This window comes from Xyrauchen texanus, chromosome 48 (genome assembly GCF_025860055.1).
Source record: "Xyrauchen texanus isolate HMW12.3.18 chromosome 48, RBS_HiC_50CHRs, whole genome shotgun sequence".
Lineage (NCBI taxonomy): Eukaryota > Metazoa > Chordata > Actinopteri > Cypriniformes > Catostomidae > Xyrauchen > Xyrauchen texanus.
In genome coordinates this window covers 725,885-738,220 of record NC_068323.1, presented here as the reverse complement: position 1 = coordinate 738,220, position 12,336 = coordinate 725,885, and the positions used below count along the sequence as shown (strand labels likewise).

Sequence of the window (12,336 nt, the reverse complement as noted above, 5' to 3'; positions counted from 1 at the left end):
ATGTGGAAATGGTGCGGAGGTAGACCCAACCTCGTCAGGGGGGGGGGGTTGCTATACTACAGTGACCGGAGGGCAGCTTGGAACTGGCTAAGGGAGACACGGGTCAGTTCCTCTGCTGAACTGCGGACCCACAAGGACTAGGGAGGAATCATCCAGGGATACGAGAGATGGGATCTCCTGGGAGAAAAAGGCACATGGTTTTACCTCAGCTGAGGGAAAGGGCGCTAGGTGCAAGCTGATTCACCCGGACAGTTCGGTCAGTGTGTTACCGAAGTTCTATGGGCTCGGACCTGAGAGACCACGGGATACTGACTCAACCCGGAGATTGTAAAATCTCGCGAAGGTATTAGGTGTTGCCCAACCCGCTGCTCTACAAATGTCTGCCAGGGAGGTTCCCCTGGCCAGTGCCCACGAGGACGTGGAGTTATACTTTGTCTGAGGCGAGGGGGACTTAGCCGCAGGGGGACGCCCTCGGCGAGCAGACGGGGCATGGCCCATGGCGGCAGGCTTGTAACGGGGCATGATGTGAGATATGGCCTCTGTCTGTTTCTTCACCACGGAGAACTGCTGGGCGAAGACCTCGACGGTGTCGCTAAAGAGGCCGAACTAGGAGACAGGGGCGTTGAGGAAGCGAGCTTTGTCGGTTTCACGCATCTCGACCAGGTTCAACTACAGATGACGTTCCTGCACCACGAGCGTGGCCATCGCATGCCCGAGTGATGCGCTGTGACCTTCGTGGCTCTAAGGGCGAGGTCGGTCACTGAGCGCAGTTCCTGCAGCACATCGGGATCAGGGCTACCCCCGTGCAGATCTCTGAGCGCCTTGGCCTAGTGGACTTGCAGGAGGGCCATGGTGTGCAGGGTGGAAGTGGCATGTCCGGGCGGCGCTGTAGGCCTCGCAGTGAGCGAGGATGTTGTCCTACAGGGCTTGGAGGGAGAACAGGGCTGACCCCGCCAGGTGGTAGGGCTTCGGGGCCTAAGTGGGCGCAACCGCCCTATCCACCTGGGGAATCGCCGTGTACCTGTGGGCAGCTCAGCCGTCGAGGGTAGTGAGAGCGGATGAGCGAGTGGCGCTATGGACGAGTGGAGAGAGGTGCTCTCCACGATGACGCCAGCTCATCATGAACCTCCGGGAAAAATGGGACGGGACGGGACGGGGTGGTGAGGCTGTGAGCAGTGCCCGCACTCCAGGAACCAGTCATCCAACCGCGATGGCTGTGGGGAGGATGGAGGGTTCCAATCCAACCCCACACTAGCGGCGGCCCGGGAAAGCATGTCGGTCATCTGCGCATCAGCCTCAGCGTTGTCGTGCTGGCCCAAAAGGCGGCAGCCCAGGGGAGTCCTCAGCGTCAGATGCCGCACTCTCCGATGCAGCGGCGAGCTCATCCACTTCGAGCTCAAGAGGATATGCAGACTGGCTGTGAGGCGAGCCGCTGTTACCTCGAGCACGGACGTGAGTCAACGAGTGTGCCGGGGGTGGGTGGTCCGAGGGGGCATACCTGGCGGAGCTGCACCGCTGCCATCCCCAGATCGCCTCCAGCGCCAGCCGCATCATCCTCAATCCCGTGGGAAGGAGGAGCAATGTGGGGGGCGTCTGGAGTGGATTGCTTTCTATTGAAGGCAAGCCGCGACTGCAACATTGCCTCGCAGTAAGAGCATGAACCATCCACAAACGCAGCCTCGGTGTGATTGCTGCCCAGACACACGAGACAACGCCTGTGGCCGTCTGAAGCAGAGAGCACTGTACCGCCTCCAGGAACAGTGTTAAAACAATAGATTACTTGATACATTTGTGCATTTAAAACAGTTTTATGCATGTGAACCATTAAGATGGTTGTGTTGAACTCATCAGTGGTTGTGTTGATGGATCTTCTCATGTGTTGAGTCAGTTGACTGAAAGCAGCTGTGGTTAAACTGGCATGTTTGATTGTGGTTTGTAGGAACCAAAGAGCCATGAACTGCTGTGAACTAAAGACACGGTTCTGAATCTAGTTTTGACCGCTGTAGGATGAAGATTAGAAATCTGATAAAAGGCCAAACATGAGAATATCTGTCAGATCCATGTGTCAAGAATCTCCTGGACTTAAATAGAAAAAATGAGCTGCAGTAGATCATGAGAGAGATAAAGATCAAACGTAGATCTGGATGTGGAGTAAAATGAAGGATGACGTGTCTGAAGTTCACACATTTATTTCTGAGAGTGAGACTTGAGGTCATTTTATCTTCTCTTTTTATTCTCAATGTGTTATTTTCCATCCCACTGGACTTCAACTTGTAACAGACAGTTTAATGTTTATATGTAAATGAAATGTACTCTTAATAATAATACATGCTTATATTTGCTTGTTGTTGGTGGTGTTATCCACTCCTGCATTCATTTGATCCAAGTCGCAAGTAAATTTTTTGTTATTGAAAGGCCAAATGAGATCTCTTGTATTTTGTGGATAATCATCTGGTAAATTGTCATCTAACATTGTACCATACTGAAAACTGAGCCTTGATATTTGTGTTTCCTCAGCTACCTCACCGGACATTAAAATATGAGGGGTGTTCCGGGATGGGTGATCAGGGTTCCCACTCTTTTCAAGGCAAAAGTTTCCAAGACATTTTATGTAATATTTCAGCAAAAATACACACGTCCATTTAAATTGAGCTTTTATTTTGCCATTTCTGTGTGTTTTTGACTGTAGTTAAGATAAGCAGTTCACTATATGACAAAGAGCTGATTATTAAGCTGTGATTTAATTAAATACATATATGTGTCAGTACACTTCAAATACTCTGTCATCTACTGGTAACCGCGGTATAAGCAGACTCCGATAGTTGAATGAAAATTAATTGACGTCCCAGGGCTCCAGACTCTGAGTATAATGGTCACAAATGTGACCAAAAATAAATGATTGTGACAATAATTTAAAATCTAGTTGAAATTAGTGACAGTCGTGTTGTGTTTGTGTGTTCATATGCGGTTTCTTCAGATATCATCTTGTGAGATATTGAATGCATCTTTAGAGCGTGCACGAGTGTGTCTGGCTTCTTTTCACCCTTTCTGATGAGATGAGCTCGCTGCACACAACAACAAACACAGCTGAGCCATCGTGTCCGATTCATGATCAAATTACTATTTTAATCTGGGTCTTTTTAATCAATCACCCAGAAACAACTCAGTTTTTGAACTTGCGAGCTCAGGTTAAGCCCAAACACGAAGGGCGTTCGCATACTGGACACTTGAAGCAAATACAGTCATCAGCAGAGTGCACGAGCACTGAACACGTGCAGCCCGATTTTTCTAACTGTCAAGTCAAGTCAATTTTATTTGTATAGCGCCTTTCACAACACACATCGTTTCAAAGCAGCTTAACAGAATATCAGCATTAACAGACGATAAAACTGTAATGTCTATAAAGTCGATTAATCATCATTGTGTAATTTAGATAAAATACGATTTTTAATAGTGTTTAAAAATAATTAAATGATAATTGTATTAATAACCCCAGTAAGCAAACTGTGCATATATAGTGCAAGGGAATGTAATGGTAGAAGAGGTAGCATGTGTTGGATAATATTAATAGACTTAACTGTGTATTGCACATAATTATTGCTCAATGGGGCAGTTTTAATTGTTCATGAGATGGATAGCCTGAGGGAAAAAACTGTTCCTGTGCCTGATGGTTCTGGTGATCAGTGCTCTGTAGCGCCGGCCAGAAGGCAACAGTTCAGAAAGGTAATGGACTGGGTGAGTGGGTCCAGAGTGATTTTACCAGCCCCTTTCCCTCACTCTGGAAGTGTACAGTTCTTGAAGTGGGTGGCAGGGGGCAACCAATAATCCTCTCAGCAGTCCGAACTGTCCTCTGTAGTCTTCTGATGTCTGATTTCATAGCTGCACCAAACCAGACAGTTATTGAAGTGCAGAGGACAGACTCAATGACTGCTGAGTGGAACTGGATCAGCAGCACCTGTGGCAGGTTGAACTTCCTCAGCTGGCGAAGGAAGTACAACCTCTGATGGGCCTTTTTCACAATGGAGTCGATGTGTATCTCCCACTTCAGGTCCTGTGAGATGGTAGTGCCCAGGAACCTGAATGTCTCCACTGCTGGCACAGTGCTGTTTAGAATGGTGAGGGGGGACAATGTTGGGGTGTTCCTCCTAAAGTCCACTATCATCTCCACCATTATGAGCGTCTTCAGCTCCAGGTTTGTTTTGACTGCACCAGTGAGCCAGCTGTTCAACCTCCCTTCTGTTTGCAGACTCATCATCATCTTGGATGAGGCCGATGATAGTGGTGTCATCCGGAGCTTGACAGAGGGGTCCTTGGCAGTGCAGTCATTTGTATACAGGTAGAAGAGTAGTGGGGAGAGCACACATCCCTGGGGGGCACCAGTGCTGATCATACAGGTGCTGGAAGTTAATTTCCTGGTCTCACTAGCTGCTGCATGTCTGTCAGAAAGCTGTTGCAGGATATGATGCAATCCCATGTTGACTGCATCATCCACAGACCTGTTTGCTCGATTAGCAAATTGACAGGGATCTAGAAAGGGTCCAGTGATGTCCTTCAGGTGGACCAACACCGTCTCTCAAATTATTTCATGACCACAGACATCAGGGCGACGGGTCTGTAGTCATTAAGTCCTGTAATTTTGGGTTTCTTGATGTAATTCTCACGTTTGAAGCAGCATGGGACTTCACACTGCTCCAGTGATCTATTGAAGATCAGTGTGAAGACGGGGGTCAGCTGGTTAGCACAGGATCTAAGACACATGGGTGAAACACCATCTGGGCCCTGTACTTTCCTTATCTTTTGTTTTTGGGAGACATGGGACACATCATCTTCACAGATCTTAAGTGCAGGTTGAGTAGCAGGAGGGGGGTTGCAGGAGGTGTTGGTGTTTGTATGAAGTAAAGGTCAGAGCAGGTGTGGGGTGTGAGATTGTTCCTTTTTAAATCTACAGTAGAACACATTCAAGTCGTCAGCCAGATGTTGGTCCCCAACAGGGTTGGGGGCAGGAGTCCTGTAATTCGTAAGTTGTTTCATGCCACTCCACACTTATGCAGGGTCGTTGGCTGAAAACTTGTCACACTTTGGGGCCGATCAGGGGCGGACTGGCCATCAGGAGAATCAAAATGGCCACAAAACGGCTTTGTGATACCACCCCCGTTCAACTAAAAAAGTACCAATTTCTTTTCATAAGAGCAAAATCGGTTCATTATTCCAAACTTTTGGCAGCCAGTGCATATATATATTATTTCACTCAGTCTCTATCTCTCTCCTCCTCTCTCTCTCTTCCTCTCTCTCTCTCACACACACACTCTCTCTTCCTCTCTCTCTCTTCCTCTCTCTCTCTATCTCTCTCTGTCTCTTCCTCTCTCTCTCACTCAGTCTCTCGCTGTCTCTCTCTCTCTCTCTCTCTCTCTCTCTCTCTCTCTCTCTCTCTCTCTCTCTCTCTCTCTCTCTCTCTCTCTCTCTTCCTCTCTCTCTCTCTCTCTCTCTCTCTCTCTCACTCTCTCTCTCTCTATCTCTTCCTCTATCTCTCTCTCTCTCGACAGAACTTTATAAACTCTCCCCTCCTCTAGTTGTCGTCACTCAAGATAGTTTCGTTGAAATATCTGGTGATTTCAGACTTGTGTTGAGTTATTTCAATGAATAATGTTTCACACATGGCTTTTATTGTGTTTGTTCTTGTGGCATGTGGTCGGTAAGTCAACTTTCTTTCTTATTTATTGACAGTTTATTGTAAAGGACTATCAACATCATTGTTTGCTGTTTTTATGAGAAATATTCAGTTGATCTGTGTAAATAACACTTTATATCATCAATAAATGATTGTATTAAATGTAACGTTTTGAAGACATCATATCATCAGACTCATTTTACTTTCAGTCAGTATCATTACACAAATATTTCTGTTTGTATTTGCTGTTATTTCAGTGGAGAACTATTGAACATCTTATTCATTTATCAGTTTTCATGAATCTGTTTCAACACTTCATTGACTACAAGTTATTCCTCATTTAATGTGTGCAAAACGTGTTTCAAAGATCAAAATAAAAGTTCACATTGTTTGTTGTGCAGGTGTGTTTGGTGTTTATACAGATAAAGTGAAGTCAGTGTCAGTGATGGAGGGAGATTCTGTCACTTTACACACTGATGATACTGAAATACAAGATAAAGATGAGATCGACTGGTGGTTTGAATCTGAAACTCAAGGCTTTCTCAAGATTGGAGTCTTCTCTACATCTGATGATGTTCTTGGTGGGAGATTCAGAGGTCGACTGCATGTGAACCATCAGACTGGAGATCTCACCATCACAAACATCACAACTGAACACGCTGGATTTTATCAAGTAATCATTACAGGATATAGGCGGACAATAAATACATTCAGTGTCACAGTTTCTGGTGAGTGTTACAGTGTCGTCTGTCTTCATCATTATATTAATAATCATTTACAGAATCTATAAAGATATTTCAGACTGATTCATATATTTGAAATGATATTAATAGATTCAGTCAGATTATTATTTTCTTTCTAATGATCGTGTATTATGTCATTTATCTGACAGTATAATAACTATAAAACAACGTTTCTTTCCTCTATATTTACTTTTCTACATTTGATGTGTGTAATTTCTTCTTGATTAAATCTATTCTCAGATCGTATCGGTGTAAAACTGCAGATGTTGTTGCTCTTGTTTGATAAATGACTTGTTATGTTCATCATTTCTGTGTCACAAAAGCATCTGCGGCATCATCACATGTTCAATAACATGATATACTGGAGTGATATGAGGCACGAGTGTTTGTTTAGCATTGTTTATTCTTATTCTCTTACGTTCATCGTTTTATCCTTTATTATTTTATCATGTTTCAGGTTTTTCCTCTTTTCTCCTGTTTCATCTGTGTGTATTTTACCTGTTGCTGCTGGCGCTAGCTCGAGTCTGTGTTTGTAGCCTGCTAGTTTTAGCATCGCTTAAATATCTGTTTTCAGCCTTTAATCCTTCACATCGTATTATTCTCTTATCGCGATTCAACTGCGCACATATTCCACCTGCATCAGATTTCTATTTTATCATGATTAAACTGCGGCCATTTTCCAGCATGCACACGTTTTTCTCATCTGTGTTACACGGATTATTGCATCGAGCTCAAAGCACCGTTTATCAAGGACAAACAACAACAAACAATTTTAAATAAATAAATATTCTGTTCCCTTCACAGTGTATTTGCGCTGCTCTGTCCGGTCTATATTAAATTAGAGCATTATTACAGTGTTTTCAGAGCGGTTCTGTGCTCCATAACTCTCTCTCATGCTTACAGTAACAGAAGTGAGTTCGGTTCCGTTTGTTTACGTGCACTAAACGCTTTATTTACACTAAACTGGCGCGTCCTGCGTGAAGCGTTTATTATTATTATTATCTGCGGTAGCAGCATCTCAGTCTCCGCAAGACACAGATATCATAATAATAACACAGAATACAAGATGGGTATAATTCAAACATCTTTATTAAATGATTGTTGAGCAAACAGCATTAACAGAAACACCTGTAGTCCAGAAACATCTCTTCATTCTCCTTCATTTGTTTACCTCTCAGGAGAGAGCCATATAGAGAGAGTTGCGACAACGGAAGTTCTAAATGCTTGATCGTCACGTGATTCTTTATATGGCTCTGCGGCCCTGTCCCAAATGGCACACTCCGGACTTGTGGACTTCCTCAGAGTCCACACTTCGGTGACGTCATATAGTGCAGACTTATAGGGCCCCTCGCGCAAGTCCACAAGGGCGCATTGAGAAGTATTTTGGGACAGACTCGATCGTGAAGCGTGGTTATTGTTGGACAGGAGCTGCAGAGAAATCACATTTATACGCTCCGACGTCGTAGAAGACAAGATTATTTTTCATGCATACAAATGCTGATGTTATGCACGGAGGAAAGTAAATGTTATTGACTTTGTAGATAAACATATAACTTGTCAAAAGTCGTTAATGCATTAAGTCATTATTATTTGATTTACTGTTTAATTTTATTTTTTCTTTATATACATACATATATATATATATATATGTATTTTATATTTTTTATGTGTACCTTGTTTTTTTTATGTCGTTTTTAATTTACAGGTTTAAATATCCATACTTCACTTACATATGACTCAGTAAAGCCCTGCCATTCGTTCTATATAATTGTAAAACAGTTAAAGGATGGGCAAGGAGGAGGCGAGAACCGCTTGACAATATAAATAATAATTTAATGAAAACTGAAAACACATAAACAAACAAACACACATGACGGATATGCCCGTAATTCTCTCTCTCGAACAATCGCCACCGTCGCCTTTATCCTCAGCTACTCATCAGGCCGATTGGGGACCGGCCTGATATTCGACTCGGCCCTCGCCTCCGCTTCACAATAATGAATCGTTATGCGATCAGCCTATTATTCAGCGCTATTACTATGTTTGAGACATCAACCACTGGTCGATGACCATAATGTTTGTATAAACTGTAGGTAACAACTGGTAAAATGTACACAGTCATAAAAACCATAATGATATTAACACTTAAATATTTTCTTCTCAGCCATGTTATCAATTGTCTGTGTCCGTGGAGCTGAAAGCTCTTCACACCAGTTGTCTGATTGGCCTTTCGCAAGGACTCCTGGGTACTTGAAGTGCGTGAAGCCTGGATCTATCGTGGCTTCATGAAGACCGCTTGAAGGGTACAAAGGGGCGCTGCTGAGCACACTTCAGAGCGCTAAAATGCTAAATGGGACGGCCTCACGGACTCGTGAGACTCAGCGTAGCACGCCAATTTAAGTCCACAGACCGAAAGTCCGCATGAAGTGCTTCATTTGGGACAGGGCATGCCTCTCACTAGAGAGTGTGTCGCACTTATTACACTCCCGCCGGAAACAAGTGAAAGCGGAACTAATATTACCAACATCCAACACAATGAAAAGGAACATAAATATAATAAATCAAATATTGAGTTACTATAATATAGGGCAAATGTTCACTTTAAATGTAATTACACCAATGGATTATCAGTTCAACTTCAGTTTGACATTAATCCTCATTCTTTAGGATATCTTATATACTGTAAAGAATAATTTGTAACAATTCTACTTTAAAATTATGTTTTGTGTTTATTGCATTATTCAATCAACCAACTTTATTTTTGACAGCAACAACTGGTTTTAGCGACATGGAAATGTAGTTAACAGTGACATTGAGCAGAAAGTTTACATATAACCAGTGTTTACAACTGCTGATAAAAGTGAAATGATCAGAATCGATTGATGAGATGAAAATTATCGGATGTTAAAATCCTGATTGGAGCATATATATATATATATATTATAACCGTTCTCACGTTCATATACTTTTCAGAAATAAAGGGGACATGTCATTATTTACATACAGTAAAATCACTGAATAAACTCTTTCAGTTTGTATACATGTTTATTTTTGTTACAATTCACATGTTGTTCAATATGAGTGTTTTCAGATGATACAGTCAGTGTTTTTCAGTAGTCTTGTAGGGAAGAATATGATTATTCACAATCACATGGAGGTGGCTGACATCTTAAACAATATAAGTAGGGGCAGACGCAGCACATCCTCAGATATAGTCCCATGTAATGTCCATATACAGTATAACACTATTCCTCAAGATACTAAATACATAAATAATCCCCACTTAAGTTTGAACATGAGAATTTATATTCTTCAACATATGATTTCAGGAGAACATGGATTACCTTTGTTTCCTCACCTCTCTCTTCTTCTACACCTCTTTATTTCTATATGCTTCTACTACTCTAAACTTGTATGTCGCCCTCTAGTGTCTGGTTTGTGTATAACATCACATCTACTAAAACATAGTGACAGCTTCAGAGTGTTACAAATATAGATATCCTTGTCTAAAGTTTATAACTCAAATGTTTTAGTGGAATGTTTTTTGACATATTAATCACTGTCATAATAAACACTGAAAATAAATCAGTCCACAAATGAGATTAATGGAGATCAATGTGTGTGTTTATTTCTCATATTTTCCAGCTCGTCTGCCGGTTCCTGTGATCATCAGAGACTCTTCTCAATGTTCTTCAAGCTCTAAATGTGTGTTGGTGTGTTCAGTGGTGAATGTGACACAGGTGACTCTCTCCTGGTACAAAGGAAACAGTTTATTGTCCTCCATCAGTGTGTCTGATCTCAACAGAAGTCTCTCTCTGGAGGTGGAATATCAGGAGAACAACATCTACAGCTGTGTGATCAACAATCCCATCAGAAACCAGACTAAACATCTCAACATTACTGAAGTCTGTCAGCCGTGTTCAGGTACATCAGCGCTGATATTAATGTTGTTTCTGAACTCATTTATACTGTAGATTCATTCATCATCATGTCGATCACTCATTTCACATTTTACTAAATTCACTGAATCTGTTTTACGTTCTGAATAAAATTGATTTTGAAAAATTAATATATATTTATACACTGGTGGCCAAAAGTTTGGAATAATGTAAATTTTTGCTCCTATGGAAACAAGGTTTCCGCAGGTCCTTAAAAGTCTTAAGCTGCGTTCACACCTCCAGCGACATCATCCCATTCATTTTCAATGAGAGCACAGCGACTTCCGGTGACACGAGCAGCTCATCAAACTGGGTCCCGTCAAGCCTGAAGTGCTGTTGGAACCGGACTTCATCCAGCCGGTGGTTCTCACCATGCTTGAATGGTTTTGTGGACCCAGACAGACCGCAGATAAACAGCCGCTATGGCAAACAGCACGCCTTGTTTCTCGTTCATCTATATAAAGCATTTTATCTACTGATTACATTTATATTTAGTCTTTTCCCTCCAAAATGTTTGTTTTTAGCGGCAAGAAAAGCAATTCGCTGTCAACAGCAATGGAATGACATCCGTGAATGTCATTTATAAATGTTACTAGGCAACCAGTAGTGGGAACGCCCACTAGCGACTTCACCACATAATGTTCTGCCACATTATTCCAATCTTTTGGCCGCAGTGTAGGTTAAACCCCAGTGACACATAATAATGCATTTTTCTCTAAGCTGATAGTTTGTAAAACATGTCCCTGAGCAACTAACAGAGTCTTCTGAACAGATTTCTTATGGCTAATTTCTTTTCTCAAAAGACTACATCCGTGGTTGTGGTTGTGGTTTCACTGAAGCTGTGATCCGATTGGTCATCTCTGGTCTGGTGGCCATGGCTACTGTTGCTGTGCTGGTTTATGACATCAGATCTAAAAGTGTTGGACAGAAGATGAGAGAGCAGACATCATCACTCAAGTAAATAACTGATGAATATGATATTCAATCATCAGGACGCTAGAGGGAGAAGTTCTTGAACATCTGGATCCATTCAGAGCATGTCAGCAATTTCCTCTTCCATCTCCAAATATCCACCAAACATCCACCAGACAGCCACCAGACATCCACCAGACAACCTCCAGACATCCTCCAGCCCCCCCCCAAATATCCTCCAAACATCCACCAGACATCCACCAGACACCCTCCAGACCCCCCCCAAACATCCTCCAGACATCCTCCAGACCGCCCCAAATATCCACCAGACATCCACCAGATATCCACCAGACACCCTCCAGACATCCTCCAGACATCCTCCAGACATCCTCCAGACATTCTCCAAACATCCTCCAGACATCCTCCAAACACTCTCCAGACATCCTCCAGACATCCTCCAAACACTCTCCAGACACTCTCCAGACATCCTCCAGACATCCTCCAGACATCCTCCAGACATTCTCCAGACATCCTCCAGACATTTTCCAAACATCCTCCAAACACTCTCCAGACATCCTCCAGACAACCTCCAAACACTCTCCAGACACTCTCCAGACATCCTCCAGACATCCTCCAAACATCCTCCAAACACTCTCCAGACATCCTCCAGACATCCTCCAAACATCCTCCAAACATCCTCCAAACATCCTCCAGACATTCTCAAACATCCTCCAAACATCCTCCAGACATCCTCCAGACCTCCTTCAGACACTCTCCAGACATTCTCCAGACATCCTCCAGACATCCTCCAGACATCCTCCAGACACTCTCCAAACATCCTCCAAACATCCTCCAGATATCCACCAGACATTCTCCAAACATTCTCCAAACATCCTCCAAACATCCTCCAGACATCCTCCAAACACTCTCCAAACATCCTCCTGATATCCACCAGACATTCTCCAAACATCCTCCAAACATCCTCCAAACATCCTCCAAACATCCACCAGACATCCTTCAGACACTCTCCAGACATCCTCCAGACATCCTTCAGACACTCTCCAGACATCCTCCA

General features: G+C 43.1%; 1 protein-coding gene across 1 annotated transcript; it reads left to right on the top strand.

Annotated features, from left to right (window-relative positions):
- On the top strand, positions 1–11,342 carry LOC127639449 (uncharacterized). The gene is made up of 4 exons (XM_052121503.1): positions 1–19; positions 6,070–6,396; positions 10,057–10,335; positions 11,153–11,342. The coding sequence occupies exons 1-4, from the start codon at positions 1–3 to the stop codon at positions 11,308–11,310; spliced, it is 783 nt and encodes a 260-aa protein (XP_051977463.1). The 3' UTR covers positions 11,311–11,342.
- Positions 11,343–12,336: the final 994 nt, after the last annotated feature.

What these genes read in the sequence shown, in the direction of transcription:
- LOC127639449 (XM_052121503.1), top strand. An exon ending in ATTCAGTGTCACAGTTTCTG is followed by an intron (nt 6,397 to 10,056) that starts GTGAGTGTTACA and finishes CATATTTTCCAG; the next exon opens with CTCGTCTGCCGGTTCCTGTG. An exon ending in AGTCTGTCAGCCGTGTTCAG is followed by an intron (nt 10,336 to 11,152) that starts GTACATCAGCGC and finishes TTTTCTCAAAAG; the next exon opens with ACTACATCCGTGGTTGTGGT.